Genomic DNA, 18,309 nt, shown 5'->3' with positions numbered 1-18,309 from the left:
ATTTTTTCTCTTCACAGGTTGTCACCCATGAATGAGGGAAGCCAATCTACAGAGTTGGAAGAGGAAGATATGTCAATATTGTTGTAGTTGGACTCTTATTCAAGCTTGTTCAGGAGTAAGAACAATTAGTGTGACTGGAGGTATTTTCCCAATACCGGCATTTTAATGCTCGCCATGAGCGTACCAGCCCAGCAGAAACCTGGAGCAAAACGAACAGGCAAGCGTATCACATTTTTTGCCGACCCCTCTGGAGCCATGAAGGAAACAGTTCAGCACCCTGAAGGGTCCTACTACAATGAACCTGGGAAAACTGAAGTAGTGACAGGCATGACATCTAATCCGGAGGGCCATCGCATGTACCTCAACTCTGTCATCTTCAGCCCTGATAAGGGTGAACAGAATAGGAGTCACTATCAGCAGACGGTCCCGATGAAGTGGGCCCAGCAGGAATCTGGTGGGCAGCAGCAGAGGTCCACAGCCTGGACCACAGTGGCCAACTGGGGACAGAATTTTGCCAACTACTTGACTGACTCCAGGAACCAGACAACCTTTGTGAAACCCACCCAAGTCACTGGAGATAAGGCTGTAGAAAAACAATTGGTGGGGCCTGACCCTGTAGCGGACGTATACCCAGATACAGTTAAGGCAAGAGGCCTCGAGTGGGAACATCAGCAGCATCAGTCCCAGGCCTTTCAGGACACCCTGAAACCTGGGGCGTTGAACCCCCAACCGAACAGTACGTCACACCCAGCAGGGAGCTCGGTCTTACAGCCGTTTCAGTTGGCCTTTGGGCAGCCCCGGCAGCACCTGCCCGCCTACTACCAAAGCTTCCAAGGCAACGCCAGATTGCCCAACCCACCCAACTACTCTGTGCGGGCCAGGCCTTCACAGCAGAACCTCATCCAGCAACAGCTTCAACAGCAGCAGCAGCAGATCATTCTCCAGCAGCAGCAGCAGCTTCAAATGCAACGTCAGCAGTTGCAACAACAAAGCCAGCATGTGCTCGACTACTACCCCCCCAACGCCCACTCCCACCCGCAGCTTGTACACTCCCAGGAGCCGTCGTTGGCGGCTGCTCCCCCTCAGATCGAGGAACCACTCATCCAGGACATCACTCCTGAACCACCTCCGCTTCCCTCTCTCCTGTCAGATCCCTTGTCCCAGACACAAAATCTCCGCAGGTCACGGCGCCTCTCCAAGGAAGGTGGCGCGCCGTCGGATGACATCCCCTTCCCGGGTGACTCGGCGATGCAGCTCCCTCATAACGGGACGCGTGTTGAGGACGCTGACATCCTAGCTACCTCGACAGGTGTCATCCAGAGCACGTCGCAGCGGAAGCGCAGGGTGTCACAGGAGGTCAACTTGGAAACTCTTGCACAGAAGGCCTCAGAGATGGAAACCCTGCCATCACAGTGTGACAAGGTATGTGTCCTGGCTTTGTTAGAGCACATGTTCTTAATATACAATCTATAGACCAATTTTATTATCTCCAAAAGCAACCACAGATAATTTGATATAAAATGTACTTTCTAAATCCTAACCATGAGTTGACCACTCCAAGATTCTTTGACTCAGTTAAATCATGCAGGTACTTTCATAAAAGGGCGTAGGTTTGCATAGGAACGGTAGGGACATAACACTACCAACATTTCAGGATGCTCAAATTGTCCTCATCAACTTTTAAACAATCTTATTTGCATTATATAATGACTTTATTTATATTGGTAATTTAGGATCGGGTCCGATCACGTCATTTTCAAAGTATCGGAATCGGCAAAAAAATATCAACCATGCCTTTTTTTAATATATATATATATATATATATATTTTTTTTTAATTAAATTGTTTTCTAATTGTATTTAACGTTACAGACATAATATGTTACACTCATCCAGAGTCTTTAGTTTAGGCTTAAGGTAGGGTTATCAGATTTATCCCAATAACAGTGGTAATTAATTTTAAAAAATGTATCACGTTAAAATATTTAACGCAATTAATGCATGCCCTGCACGACCCACTTACGCATTGTCGCGCTCAATCTGTAATGGCGCCGTTTTACCTATATAGAGAGATAAAAGGCAGCGTAAAATGAGTAGAGTAGTGAATTCTGGCAGCCTTTGGAGCCTTTTTTTAATCGGCTATAGCCTTACAATCCCTCTCCCTATGATTAGAAATATCATGGGAAGCAATGTGGGGAAGCAAGGTAACAATTGATGCTTTTCTTAACACCTTATGTCATTTCCCAACGCAGAGAAGATATATCCATTGGTAGCACTACGCACAGTCATGGTTCCACTTCTCATCATGCATTTGGGCATGGCCACAGTATCATTTACTGCAAGCTCAACAAATACACTAGATGGCAATATTTAGTCACAATATACAAAGTCACTAGTCTTTCTATCCGTGGATCCCTCTCACAGAAAGAATGTTAATAATGTAAATGCCATCTTGAGGATTCATTGTCATAATAAACAAATACAGTACTTATGTACTGTATGTTGAATGTATATATCCGTCCGAGTTTTATTCATTTTTTTCTTAATGCATTGCCAAAATGTATATGATTGGGAAAAATGATCGGGAATGATTGGAATTGAATCGGGAGAAAAAAAAAAAGCAATCGGATCGGGAAATATCGGGATCGGCAGATACTCAAACTAAAACGATCGAGATCGGATCGGGAGCAAAAAAACATGATCGGAACAACCATGGTAATTTAGAATGTCTTCCCAAATGTGGTAGGGATAGAATTGACCCTACCTTATTAAGTGATTTGCATTATGTTCAGACTTACATTTACATCTTTTGACTTGCTGAACGTGCCATTCCATTTTTTTCCCTCAAACGCACGTTTGATTGGCTGATGACTTGACCCCCCCATCACACGCACTCACAGCCCTCACCCTAACCCTCACAAAAATGCAACATGTCGACAACATGCCACCTCCTCCGCCCCCTTTGAATTTTTTTTCGACCACTAGCAGTAGCAGCCACTGTAAGTAATGTAAAAAGAAATCAATGTTGTGGAGGTGGGGAACACACTACTAATTTTGCTACTAAAAGTCCGACCACAGAGTTAACATTAAACTGTGTTAGTTTGCTAACCTGCAAAATACAAGTTGGAAGCTGTTAACGTTTATTAGACTTACTAAACTTTTTGTTGTTGTTGTTGATCCCTGACTACGAATTTTTTTCAATTATATGTAATTTCTTTATTTAGACACACAATGTTGAGTTGTCTTAAGACAAATGTTAATTTTTTGCATTCCTGGATGGTTAAGGGATGATTAACACGTGTATGTTAATAGGCTTTATGTTCAAATATTGCAATTTAAATTTGCTAATAAAATCCAGACATTTATTCTGGAAGTTTTCAAAATGGTTTCATAGTTTTTGAAAACAAAGGTCTGAATCGAATGATTTGTTACCTGAACCAATACACATTAAAGTATAAGTCAATACAGATTTATTTTGTTTTATCACCTGAACCAACACACATTAAAGTACCGGTATAAGTCAATACAGATTTATTTTGCATTGATAATTTAGCCTATCAATTAATTAGGTTCATATTCATAAAAAATGTAGCCCTGACCCCCTTCACCCAATCTGCTTGGTCTTATTAATGTCCCGGCCCCAGCAAAAAGTGGACATGTAGTAGGTTATGCTGTTATATCGTCTCTACTAATGTTGAGACCAAACCTACGTCCTTGCTTTCATAATAAGTAGGGGTGTAACAGTACACTAAAATGTAATTTCAGCTCGGTTTTTGAAGTGCTCGGTTCTGTATATCTTTAGTACAAAAAAGGCAGGTTAAAAAATGCTTAAAATGCTTTTATTTTTAAAATTGTAGAACTTATGGAAATAAATAAAAGCAACCCTTTTGTGTGATATTTCAAATCTATTACAATTATAATTATTGATTGTGCCGTTTTAAGTAAGTTAACATCCGTGTAGCAATTGTTGACAAAACTATGGATTTATCTACTTGCCTTTGTCCATTGGTAAGTTTAACGAGGAAGTCAAAAAGTGTTTAACAGCACTGGCGGCGGCAGTAACGTCTCTAGCCGGCTACATCCCGGGCATCCTTCGCCACTCTGCTGGCGGGGCCCTACAGTAGTGAAGTACTGTAAGACAGTGTTTTAATTCAAGCTTCTCGCTTGTATTTGTCATGCCTGTAATTTACAGGACTCTATTGGCTGTAAAGCAGGGGTCTGCAAGTCTGGTCCTTAAGAGACTCTATCCAGCTTGTTTTCGATGTCTCCCTCCTTTATAGGGTTGGGCATCATTTAAAATGGAACGATTTCGATTCCACGTTTCGATTCCGGTTCCCAACGATTCTCGATTCCGATTCTTTTAAGAGGCAGGGTCCAAAAAAAGGCAGGGTCAAAAAAATTGCGTAGTTTATATTAATGTCTTAACTTCTCTATTATTTTTCAATTATATGAACTTCTCACAGGGCTATCTTTAACTTGTATATACTGTAAATATCAGTCTTTGAATGTGAATATGATTACGTTTTTTTCCACAGGAGTGCCTTTTCACAAAGATGTTAATTTTTCAAAAGCTCAGAGTAAACTACTCATATTCTTTTGCCATACATGTACCTTCACTGAGAGCTACGACGATGTATTAGTATAAATTCTTCTATTGATTATATTTTGATGATCTTTTAATACTGCTGATTTTAATGGAGGCGGCAACACGCTACGTAAAGTATATAGCTGCTATATAGGCTATAAAGACTGAGAAGTCTTCTGCTTTAAGATGGTGGCTGTTTACTAACGCCGGCAAGTCTCATTTTACATCTAGTTCTCCATTAGTGTGCTAACGCCACCGAGTCTGTCATTTCGCATCTAGTTCTATATACGTGATATCTACCGTAGCCCGACGTAATAATACTTATTAATAACAACTTAATAATACTTAGACTTATTCTCATACTGTTCCATCCATCCATCCATCCATCCATCCATCCATCCATCCATCCATCCATCCATCCATCCATCCATGAATGAATGAATGAATGAATGAATGAATTAATTAATTAATTACATGGGCATCAGAAGACATAAGACGTAAGTTATTGTTTTACTTACCTGGTTCCAACTGGTTAGAGGACCGACGCTTCGTGTCAAATATGCGATACTCAGCTATGTACTTGGCACTAGGCACTTGTATTCCATGAAGCCGTAGGTGTTTAATCATATTGGTTGTGCAGCCACCTTTGCATGCTATAGTTGTGTTGCAAATGTTGCACTGAGGTGACTGGTCATTTTCTTTGTACGGTTGAGCCAAACTTTTGAGCGCCGCCGCAGGGTGTCCATGGTTGTCATCAAGTTGCAATGCACAAACACATGCTTCATGTGGCTTCTTCTCCGTGGTTTTTGGCAGCAATTTTTTTCCGCTAGGCGGTCAGGGCATCCATATATGAAATTGAAATTTAAAAATTTGAACGTTTCAGGGAGCATTGGAGTGTTAGAACCGCATCCCATTGATGGCCGATGCCCAACCCTACTCATCAGCAAGCTCCGCAGGAGCCTGATAACGATCTCGATTATTTGATTCTCCGCAGGAGCCTGATAACGATCCTGATTATTTGATTCAGGTGTGTTAAAGGCATAGGGTTGGGCATCGGGCATCGATGGGATCCCCCTGGTTTAGGTCTTACACTCCTCCCACCTCTTGTGTAACCATGTGACATCACCGCCCTGCAACGTCAACAACTATGGCGACCTACTAATTAAACTAATTTTACAAATTGTATAAAAACGAAAACATCAAGAGGGATTTCAATATCAAATGAGTTTAACTAGGGCTGTCAAACGATTGAAATTTTTAATCGAGTTAATTACAGCTTAAAAATTAATCAATCGTAATTAATCGCTATTCAAACCATCTATAAAATATGCCATATTTTTCTGTAAATTATTGTTGGAATGGAAAGATAAGACACAAGATGGAAATATACATTCAACATACGGTACATAAGTACTGTATTTGTTTATTATAACAATAAATCAACAAGATGGCATTCTGTTAAAGCGATCCATTGATAGAAAGACTTGTAGTTCTTAAAAGATAAATGTTAGTACAAGTTATTGAAATTTTATATTAAAACCCCTCTTAATGTTTTCGTTTTCATAAAATTTGTAAAATTTTCAATCAAAAAATAAACTAGTAGCCCGCCATTGTTAATGTCAATAATTACACAATTCTTATGGTGCTGAAACCCATAAAATTAGTCGCACCCAAGCGCCAGCAAAGGGCGACAAAACTCCAAAAAAACACAAGTAACAACTTGGCATTGCACTGTGCTGTCATTTTAATCTGTTTGAGTGGGGCATGTGCGTTAATTGCGTCAAATATTTTAACGTGATTAATTAAAAAAATTAATTACCGCCTGTTAACGCGATAATTTTGACAGCCTTAATTTTAACTCATAACAACGTTTCTCTTTTAAGAACTAAAGGTCTTTCCATCCATGGATCCTTTTAAGGTGTCTGAGTGGAAACTCCCACAGTTCCGCATGCAGTGCTTTGCTCTAAATAGTAATAAATTTTCTGAGGAAAAAAAAAAAAAAAGCATAAAAAAATCCCGAAACGGTTCGCAAGTGAACCAAACATGTACATCTGAAACGATTTGGTTCAATCCATCCACGTGAACATTTATACCGTTAAATAATAATGCATGGTGTGACATTTCAAATGATCGCTGGCAACCCTCTCAGTCCAAATCGGTTGGACGTCAATGGCACTGAAACTTGATCATTCATTACCAGACATCCCAGTTAAAATGGATTTGATGTCACTATCAATAGCAGTGAATTAGTCAATATGGATATTTGACTTCTATCGCCATTAGTGGCAGTGAACGAGTTTTGTGAAGTAGGCTATGCCACGTTCAGAGAGAGCCTGTATCATGCAGAGTCATGCGCAGTGATTGCGCAACAAGTTGCTAAACAACACTGAGTCAGTCAAACGCAACGTGTCCTACATTTGCCTGCTGACATCTCGTACAAACCGTGTGTTTGGCTTCATGCCAGCACCGCCCCCTCCCCAATCCATCAAAGGAGAGAAACTTCAGCCTGGCCTTGGTTGCCCCCACCCCCATTTACCCACAACACACAAAAACACGCTCAGACTCTTGATTTCATGCAACACTCAGCAAAATATCTCTCCACCGACCACCACTCTTGTGTAGTTTTGGGGGTTTTCCACCAGCGATTGACGTTCACGTTACATCTTGACACACTGGTGGCTTAACTTCATACTTGAACGGTGAAAAGGCACTCCACTTGCAATTATTTTTGTGCAAACCTTACTCGTAAAACAAAATTTCCAATACTTTAGATTGAATGTAGTCAAATGTTTCTCTTTAAATTTGCTGTAAATACTACAACAAATGACTTTAAAATAATAGCAGAACATACTAGCACTGCTCAAAAAATTAGCATATTGTGATAAAGTTAATTATTTTCTGTAATGTACTAAACATTAGACTTTCATATACCGTATTGGCCCGAATATAAGACGGCCCTGATTATAAGACGACCCCCTCTTTTTCAAGACTCTAGTTTGAAAAAAGACTTTTTGAACACCAAATTAATTTTTATACAGAAAATAATTACAGTACATCTGAAAAAAATATAACAATATAATTGAGAGAAAAAGCATGTTATTTTGCCTCATTCAAATCTTAATATCTGAACCTTTAAATATGTAAACTAAAGTGCAATCACATTCGTAAATGAATGGCTTCTGGTTGTTGAAATGTAAATAAACCAATCTGTTGTGATAAAACAACAAAATTGCAATAACTGCATTAACCATCAAAGTGAAGTCTAATTGTAACTGTAGTCTTGAAACAAATCTGAATAAGGAAAAACATTGCAATAAGATAATGCAAACTTGTTAAACTTGAGAGTAGCTGAGATCTGCCATGACACAACATTCAATGATATCTGGCGCCATCTAGCGTCGTGAATGGGTATAAAGTCTAGACCGCGAATATAAGACGACCCGCACTTGTTCAGTTCTATTTCAATGCGAAAAACACCGTCTTGTATTCGGGCCAATACGGTATTTTAGATTCATTACACGCAACTAAAGTAGTTCAAGCCTTTTATTGTTTTAATATTGATGATTTTGGCAAAGTCAAGAAAACCCAAAAATCCCTATGTCAAAAAATTAGCATATTTCATCCGACCAATACAAAAAAGTGTTTTTAATACAAAAAAAGTCAACCTTCAATTAATTATATAAGCTATGCACTCAATACTTGGTCGGGAATCCTTTTGCAGAAATGACTTCTTTCTTCAATGCGGCGTGGCATGGAGGCAATCAGCCTGTGGCACTGCTGAGGTGTTATGGGGGCCCAGGATGCTTTGATAGCGGCCTTAAGCTCATCCACAGTGTTGGGCCTGGTGTCTCTCAACTTCTTCTTCACAATATCCCACAGAATCTCTATGGGGTTCAGGTCAGGAGAGTTGGCTGGCCAATTGAGCACAGCAGTGCAGTAAACCATCAGTCAGTAAACCATTTCCCAGTGGTTTTGGCACTGCGAGGAGGTGCCAGGTCGTGCTGAAAAATGGAATCTTCATCTCCATACAGCTTTTCAGGAGATGGAAGCATGAAGTGCTCCAAAATCTCCTGATAGCTAGCTGCATTGGCCCTGCCCTTGATAAAACACAGTAGACCAACACCAGCAGCTGACATGGCAAACCAGACCATCACTGACTGTGGGTACTTGACACAGGCATTTTGGCATTTCCTTCTCCCCAGTTCTTCCTCCAAACTCAGGCACCTTGATTTCCGAATGACATGCAAAATTTGCTTTCATCTGAAAAAGTATTTTGGACCACTGAGCAACAGTCCAGTGCTGCTGCTCTGTAGCCCAGGCCAGGCGCTTCTGCCGCTATTTCAGGTTCAAAAGTGGCTTGACCTGGGGAATGCGCACTGTGGCTCTGGATGTTTCTACTCCAGACTCAGTCCACTGTTTCTGCTGGTCCCGCAAGGTCTGGAGTCGGCCCTTCTCCACAATCTTTCTCAGAGTGCGGTCACCTCTTCTGGTTGTGTAGCGTTTCCTGCCACACTTTTTCCTTCCCACAGAGGTGCCTTGATACAGCACTCTGGGAACAGCCTATTCGCTCAGAAATGTCTTTCTGTGTCTTGGCCTCTTGCTTGAGGTTGTCAATGTCAATGGCCTTCTGGACAGCAGTCAGGTCGGCAGTCTTGCCCATGATTGCGGTTTTGAGTAATGAACCAGGCTGGGAGTTTTTAAAAGCCTCCGGAATCTTTCGCAGGGGTTCTGAGTGAATTGGTTGATTCAGATGATTAGGTTAGTAGCTTCTTTAGAGTACCTTTTCATGATATGCTAATTTTTTGAGATATGGATTTTTGTTTTTTTGTGACTTTTTTGCCAAAATCATCAATATTAAAACAATAAAAGGCTTGAACTACTTCAGTTGTGTGTAATGAATCTAAAATATATAAAAGTCTAATGTTTATCAGTACATTACAGAAAATAATGAACTTTATCACAATATTCTAATTTTTTTCGAAGGACTAGTATTTCTGACACAAATCCAATCACAAAAAGTGACAGAAAAGGCTCAATAATTAATGTAGATCCTAATATATCTTTTCATTTTTTGACAGCGTCACCATTTCTTAGGAACTTTAATTCAGACATTCCTTCGATATTATGTTGTTACTTACTTTTATTTGACTTATTGCTGGCATCCTCCCTCTCTCCTGTTTACCAGGAGCCGCACAGACCTTGGGCCCCCCCCCAACCAGGCGATTCGAACACCAAGCAAGCTCGAGATGATGGTCTGCTCCCACTTGTCATCCCCGTGTCGGTTCCAGTGCGCCGCCTGGACCTGGCTTCGTATCCCGATGGCATGCCACCAGTGTCCGACTTGCCCCCTCCGCCGCCGCCCAGAACCTCCAACCCGCTGGAGATCACCGGCGCTGAGCGCAAGCCGTCAGTCATCGTCACACGACGGCGTTCGTTGAGGAACTCGCTAACGGAAGGGTTGGAACAGGTCAGAAAGTTTCTACATATCTCTTTATTTTTATATTCAGTTCAGCTTTGTAAGCATATAGGTAATTCTGAAGTTGCCATTTCGGGTGGCCCGGGTTCGATTCCTCTTGTTGGTTGTGTCAGGAAGGATGTCTGGCGTAAAACTTTAAGCTTCAGACAACTGTTTCGCTGTGACGATCCCTAAGGGGAAGAGCCGAAAGAGATAGATGGAATAGGTAAGGGACTACCAAAGGCTTGATTAGCTTAGCTTATAGATCGATGGTAAAACTTTTATGACATTATTCATTTGATATTTCCAATATTTGGCATAATCACAGGGTTGCGAAGCAGTAGTAATGTTAGCTTTTTCTTACGTGTAGAAGCTAGCTGTTTAGATACTGGGGTGGTAACCTCTTGGTACCTCACGATACGATCCTATTTGCGATACAAACCGTACGATAACGGTGATGTCACGATATGGCGATACAATTATTGATTCATTGGTCAGGAAATCATCCTCAGATATTCTACAAAACAAATAATAAACAGAAAAACAAGCTTCTGCTGTGAATTGGAATGAGTTTATCACTAGTAGACGTCCAATCCATTTGAACTGGGAGGGTGGCAGCGATTGAACATGACATCCCTCCCACTTCAAACGGATCGAATGTTTATTGCCGTCAGTGACAGCCAATGCCAGGCAACGAGGTAATTATAGGGCATTACCTGTTGATTTTCAGGGGCAGTTTACATGGCGACTCTGTGACACAAAGACGCAATGACTGAGTTGCGGACTCGCCTCGCGTGCATATGGTGTCGGCGAAGACGAAAAATTCTGAATCCTGCCTCCAAAGTGGAAGAATCTGATTGCGGGGGGTTGAGGGAGGCTTCCTCAGCATACATATCAAAGGCTCCTGCGGCGCGAGACCGCGCCGTTAACGTCAGCACTCGTACATGTCACATTGGGCGTGCGCAGCGGTGCTACTAAACATTAAAAACAGCAAAAATGGCGGAATGTTGGCTTTAATTTACTGTTTTAATATTTTTAAATTAAATATGTTGAACGTTTAAATTTTTGTGCCTTTTTGAACAAAAGAAAAATGACATTGCTTCGAGTGGGCGGGCATATTTTCTCCGTGCTGAGGGAGCTTGGTGGGGTCAAAGTGCATCATTCTCTGTCGCCCAGTAAATCTGCACTGCCCCCTAGGGCCTGGCATGAATACTACATCGTTTTCACACGGAATTGCGACATTGTTCAAATGGAGACGCAAATGCAAATGCAAATTTGAAATTGTTCGTATTCTCGGAGAGTCACCATGTAAACGGCCCCTCAGTCACTTCCTGATGATTTGGGTGCATTTTATGGGTCACTTCCTGTTGATTTTGGGTTACAGAACAGGAAGTGACCCAGGAATCTCCCAAGTGATTCAAACTCAACAGGAAGTGACCTGTAAATGCCCTAAAATAAAGTGACCAGTATATGGCCTGAAAATGGGAGTGACTGTGAATGCTCTTGTTTCGAATGAACGACTAATGTTCGTTCGCCCCTCCCAGTCTAAATGGATTGGGCGTCGAGCGCCATCAATGGCAGCCATAGAGTTAACTGAGACACTACCGTATTGGCCCGAATATAAGACGACCCCCTCTTTTTCAAGACTCAAGTTTGAAATAGACTTTTTGAACACCAAATTAATTTTTATTCAGAAAATAATTACAGTACATCTGAAACAAATGATTATCATAATATATTTGAGAGAAAAAGCATGTTATATTGCGTCATTCAAATCTTAATATCTGAACATTTAAATATGTAAACTAAAGTGCAATCACATTCGTAAATGAATGGCTTCTGGTTTTTTAAATATAAATAAACCAGTCTATTGTGATAAAACGACAAAATTGCAATAACTGCATTAACCATCAAAGTGAGGTCTAACTGTAACTGTAGTTTTGAAACAAATCTGAATAAGGAAAAACATTGCAATAAAATCATGCAAACTGGTTAAACCTGAGAGTAGCTGAGATTTATCATGACAGAACATTACTCCTCAAGTTCAGCATTCGCTTCAATGATATCTGGCCCCATCTAGCGTCGTGAATGGGTATAAATTCCAGACACCGAATATAACACGACTCCCACTTTTTCAGTCTTATTTCAATGCAAAAAACACTTTCTTGTATTCGGGCCAAAACGGTATTATGGTGGAAGATTTTGGCAGCGACTTTTTGGTTCCTTTGTTGTCGTTGTTTTTTTTTTTAAACATTGACACCTTTTTAAAACGATATCTCGATTCTTTGCAGGAGTATATAGATAACCTTTTGGGATACAAATTATCACGATATATCACCAAATAAGCCGCACTGTACGATAAGCCGCAGCATTTAAAACGAAGGGAAAAAATAGCGGCTTGTAGTCCGAAAATTACGGTATTTGAATTAGTTGAGAAAAAAACAATTGTCTTTTTCTGATCATAGGCATAAGGCAGGGGTCGCCAAATCCGGACTTGGGGGCCCCTTTTTCCCATAATGTTTTCCATGTCCACCTCTTCCATCAAACCTGAATCAAATAATCAGGATCATTTTTAGGCTTCCGGAGAGCTTGCTGATGAATTGTTTGATTCAGGTAGGTTAGGGGGGAGTGACATGGAAAACACGACAGGCTAGGTGGCATCGAGGTTCGGATTTGGTGAACCCTGGCATAAGATGTCATGAGACATTCAGTCAAGGCTAACTATTTTATAAAAATCTAAGAAATAAAACTATAAATTTACTCTAGTGAAACTGCATATTTTTGTAGTGTTTTTTGCTGTTAATCATTCCAAATTTGAAAATTGGTTGGTGAAATGTCCTGCAATTCTGGAATGACCCATACCCTCTGACAAAGTATTCTTCAATTTCCGCGATTTTCGGCAAATTACAAACTAAAAATTCTGATGTACAGCAAGCTGAAATTGGTACTGGTAAAGTTATGTCACGTGCCAAGGTGTCCGTTTAGTCGAATTCTATCCGGCTCTCGGAGTTCAGTGTTTTCATCATTGGTTGTCCAAAAACAGTATTAACAAACTTGGCATTGGGAGCATAAGTTGTGTTAAATTGTGAGCTTTTCAAATTGGTGCTAAACTGTGCTAGTCGGGGACAAAAAACTCCTCTGGCTAGACAGCAATTTTGCAACAATGTAGAAAATGAATAATACACTTACAAAAACTGTAAAACCACAGCTGTCAAATCCTGAAAGCTAACCTCTGCCCAACTGACACCCCAAACAAACAAAGAAAAAACAAAGTGTATAGTGACTTTTGGACCATGCTGTACAAATAATTCCAAAGACTGAAAATGAAGCATGAAGTTAAAAAAAAAACAAACTCATGTGATCATATTCAATCAATCACTTCTCTTGTGACTTCTGCTAACATTCAGCCTTCACAATAGAAATAAACTGACAAGGGCTAATCCCTAGAAAAAAAGCCACAGCACTGTGCCGGGTCACGCATGTACGTCATCATGATAAATGCAAATGAATGTTATCCGTCCTCTTGCCAGCTATTCATGATAACTTCCACCATTGCGCAACGGAAACAGCATCCCAATGTTGTCATGTGGCTACAGTAGATCTACTGTATTCCATCACTTTCTCTCTCTGTGTAAATTCCAGTTATTATGCCAAAAGGGGCCTTAAAGCCTCCCCAACACACACACACACCACAGACATTCCCATCCCCCCGCCGATATCTATGTCCCCCTCCCCCCCATTGCTGTGCGCATCACGTTTCTTCCATTTCATTGGAAAAGGGAGTCTCCACTGTTCCAGATCAGGCAGTTAATCAGGTGTTCATGTTAGGACTATATGGCTCTGCTACAGTTTTTCTTTTGAATATACTGTACATACTGTATATACCTTTGATACTTCCAACCCTAAACCTCAATTTGTATGTTTTTAGCATAGGGAGAGTACATTTTGCTATAGGATGTAGAATTTAGTTAGAAATACGATCAGATTTTTCCGTCAAAATGGATTGGATTTCCATTGCCATTAATGGGTGTTTTTAACTCAATGGCTGCCATTTATGATGACAGACGTCGAATCCATTTTGGGTGGGATGGCAGAGATGGAATGATCTACAGTGGGGCAAATAGGTATTTAGTCAACCATCAATTGTGCAAGTTCTCCCACTTGATAAGATTAGAGAGGCCTGTAATTGTCAACATGGGTTAACCTCAACCATGAGAGACTGAATGTGGAAAAAAAAAACAGAAAATCACATTGTTTGATTTTTAAAGAATTTATTTCCAAATTAGAGTGGAAAATAAGTATTTGGTGACCTACAAACAAGCGAGATTTCTGGCTGTCAAAGAGGTCTAACTTCTTCTAACGAGGTCTAACAAGGCTCCACTAGTTACCTATATTAATGGCACCTGTTTTAACTCAATATCGGTATAAAAGACACCTGTCCACAATCTCAGTCAGTCACACTCCAAACTCCACTATGCCAAAGACCAAAGAGCTGTTGAAGGACACCAGAAACAAAATTGTAGACCTGTACCAGGCTGGGAAGACTGAATCTGCAATAGGTAAAACGCTTGGTGTAAAGAAATCAACTGTGGGAGCAATTATTAGAAAATGGAAGACATACAAGACCACTGATAATCTCCCTCGATCTGGGGCTCCATGCAAGATCTCACCCAGTGGCGTCAAAATGATAACAAGAACGGTGAGCAAAAATCCCAGAACCACACGGGTGGACCTAGTGAATGACCTACAGAGAGCTGGGACCAGAGTAACAAAGGCTACTATCAGTAACTCAATGCGCTGCCAGGGACTCAAATCCTGCACTGCCAGACGTGTCCCCCTGCTGAAGCCAGTACACGTCCAGGCCCGTCTGTGGTTCGCGACAGAGCATTTGGATGATCCAGAAGAGGACTGGGAGAATGTGTTATGGTCAGATGAAACCAAAATAGACCTTTTTAGTAGAAATACAGGTTCTCGTGTTTGGAGGAGAAAGAATACTGAATTGCATCCAAAGAACACCATACCCACTGTGAAGCATGGGGGTAGAAACATCATGCTTTGGGGCTGTTTTTCTGCAAAGGGACCAGGACGACTGATCTGTGTAAAAGAAAAATGAATGGGGCCATGTATCGAGAAATTTTGAGTGAAAATCTCCTTCCATCAGCAAGGGCATTGAAGATGAGACGTGGCTGGGTCTTTCAGCATGACAATGATCCCAAACACACAGCCAGGGCAACAAAGGACTGGCTTCGTAAGAAGCATTTCAAGGTCCTGGAGTGGCCTAGCCAGTCTCCAGATCTCAACCCCGTAGAAAATCTGTGGAGGGAGTTGAAATTCCATGTTGCCCAACGACAGCCCCAAAACATCACTGCTCTAGAGGAGATCTGCATGGAGGAATGGGCCAAAATACCAGTAACAGTGTGTGAAAAGCTTGTGAAGAGTTACAGAAAACGTTTGGCCTCCGTTACTGCCAACAAAGGGTACATAACAAAGTATTGAGATGAACTTTTGGTATTGAGCAAATACTTATTTTCCACCATGATTTGCAAATAGATTATTTAAAAATCAAACAATGTGATATTCTGTTTTTTTTTAATCCACATTCTGTCTCTCATGGTTGAGGTTTACCCATGTTGACAATTACAGGCCTCTCTAATATTTTCAAGTGGGAGAACTTGCACAATTAGTGGTTGACTAAATACTTATTTGCCCCACTCTATATCTGTGATGTCTGTTGCTGTCATTGGCAGTCACTAAGTAAAATACAAAAGTACATTTGATGTAACATTAATTCCTGCCATAATTTTTACTGATATAATAATGAAAGGCTTACCACAAAAAAGAAGTACAATACTGGCCAAAAGTATTCGCACCCCAGCAATTATGTCAAATTATCCTCAATTTCTCCCAGAAAAATGATTGCAATTACAAATGCTTTGGTAGTAATATCTTCATTTATTTTGCTTGCAATGAAAAAACAAGAGAATGGGGGGGGGGGGGGGGGGGGGAATGATCATTATCATTTGACACAAAACTCCAAAAATGGGCTGGACAAAAGTATTGGCACCCTTTGAAAAATCATGTGATGCTTCGCTAATTTGTGTAATTAACAGCACCTGTTACTTACCTGTGGCACATAACAACAGGTGGTGGCAATAACTAAATCACACGTGCAGCCAGTTAAAATTGATTAAAGTTGACTCAACCTTTGTCCCGTGTCCTTGTGTGTACTATATTGAGCAAAGAGAAAAGAAAGAAGACCAAAGAACTGTCTGAAGGTTTGAGAAGCAAAATTGTGAAGGAAGCATGGAAGCAATCTCAAGGCTACAAGTCCATCTCCAAAACCGTGAATGTTCCTGTGTCGACCGTGCACAGTGTCATCAATAAGTGTAAAGCCCATGGCACTGTGACTAACCTCCCTAGATGTGGACGGAAAAGAAAAATTGACGAGAGATTTCAACGAAAGATGGTGCGGATGGTGGATAAAGAACCTCAACTAACATCCAAACAAGTTCAAGCTGTCCTGGAGTCTGAGGGTACAACAGTGTCAACCTGTACTATCCGTTGGCATCTGAAAGAAAAGGGACTCTATGGTAGGATACCCAGGAAGACCCCACTTCTGAACCAGACATATAAAAAAGCCAGACTGGAGTTTGCCAAAACTTACCTGAAAAAGACAGAAATTGTTTTGGAAGAATGTTCTCTGGTCAGATGAGACAAAAATAGAGCTTTTTGGGAAAAGGCATCAACATAGAGTTTACAGGGGAAAAAAACAAGCCCTTCAAATAACACGGTCCCCACAGTCAAAACATTGGCGAGGTTCCCTGATGTTTTGGAGTTGCTTTGCTTCGTCTGGCACTGGACTGCTTCACCGTGTGCATGGCATTATAAAGTCTGAAGACTACCAACAAATTTTGCAGCATAATGTAGAGCCCAGTGTGAGAAAGCTGGGTCTTCCTCAGAGGTCAGGGGTCTTCCAGCAGGACAATGACCCAAAACACACTTCAAAAAGCACTAGAAAATGGTTTGAGAGAAAGCACTGGAGACTTCTGAGATGGCCAGCAATGAGTCCAGACCTGAATCCCATAGAACACCTGCGGAAAGATCTGAAAATAGCAGTTTGGACAAGACACCCTTCAAATCTCAGAGACCTGGAGCAGTTGGCCAAAGAAGAATGGTCTAAAATTTCAGCAGAGCATTGTAAGAAACTCATTGATGGATGCCGGAAGCGGTTGTTCGCAGTTACTTTGTCTAAAGGTTGTGCTACCAAGTATTAGGCTGAAGGTGCCAATACTTTTGTCCGGCCCATTTTTGGAGTTTTGTGTAAAATTATACAAATTTTTTTTCATTCTCTTTTGTGTTTTTTCCCTTGCAAGCAAAATAAATGAATATATTACTACCAAAGCATTTCGAATTGCAGTCATTTTCTAGGAGAAATTGAGCATTGTCTGACAGATTTGCAGGGGTGCCAATACTTTTGGCCAGCAGTTTACATTAGATTAAAATTATATGATTATAAGCGTACAAATAATTAATAAGTTGGCAATTACGGTACAAAGAAATGAAATGAAAGATTTCATGTTTGCAAATTGTCAGTTTCAAATTAGATATATGGACAAATCAGTTAATGGTTCCAAAATTGAAAATCGAATAAATAAACTAGAAACTGCAATTTCAGGAGAAATTATGATGGGTCTTTGCTGTGGTAGATACAGATCTATCAGGTCACTTCCTGTTGATTTGGGGACATTTCGGGGACACGTCTGGTTGCATGGCTGTCAATGGCATCGACTTACTTGGGCGCAAGTTGAATGTCAATGGGCTGTAATGGTGAGTTTTTGGTCAAAAATCTGTCAAATTTCTGCCATTGAAAATGAAATAGAAATTTGGACGTATATGGCCATCAATAGTATGGACATGCATGGCTGTCAATGGCATCGACATACTTGGGTGCCATTTGGCTGTCATGGTAAGTCTTCAAAAATCACAAGAACCTGTTTTCCTGCCATTAAAAATGAATGGGAAATTTGGATGTACATGGCTGTCAATGGCATTCCATTAGAAATGAACGGGCAAGTCTTTGGCGAATTTTGGGGGAACTGTAGGTTTTTGCCAAATTCTTTATACAACTTTATGCCCCCTACCGTCCTGGAATTTTTGATGGTCAAAAATTGTTGGACAAGTACCGTATTTTGCAGACTATAAGTCGCACCTGAGTATAAGGCGCACCAGCCATAAAATGCCCAACAAAGAGGGAAAAAACATAAGTCGCA

At 40.7% G+C, this 18,309-nt stretch overlaps 1 protein-coding gene across 3 annotated transcripts in view; it reads left to right on the top strand.

Moving 5' to 3' along the window:
* The window catches only part of mideasb (mitotic deacetylase associated SANT domain protein b), a 65,591-nt gene that overhangs the window by 21,315 nt on the left and 25,967 nt on the right, over positions 1 to 18,309 (top strand). For all 3 annotated transcript variants that reach the window (XM_057858697.1, XM_057858696.1, XM_057858698.1), the window contains exons 2-3: positions 18 to 1,422; positions 9,770 to 10,051. In XM_057858697.1, the coding sequence (XP_057714680.1) occupies positions 166 to 1,422; positions 9,770 to 10,051 (1,539 nt within the window). In that variant the 5' untranslated portion in view covers positions 18 to 165. The remainder of the gene's footprint in view (positions 1 to 17; positions 1,423 to 9,769; positions 10,052 to 18,309) is intronic.

The sequence above is a fragment of the Corythoichthys intestinalis genome, chromosome 15, assembly GCF_030265065.1.
Source record: "Corythoichthys intestinalis isolate RoL2023-P3 chromosome 15, ASM3026506v1, whole genome shotgun sequence".
In the NCBI taxonomy this organism is placed as follows: Eukaryota; Metazoa; Chordata; class Actinopteri; order Syngnathiformes; family Syngnathidae; genus Corythoichthys; species Corythoichthys intestinalis.
This window is presented reverse-complemented; position numbering and strand designations above follow the sequence as displayed.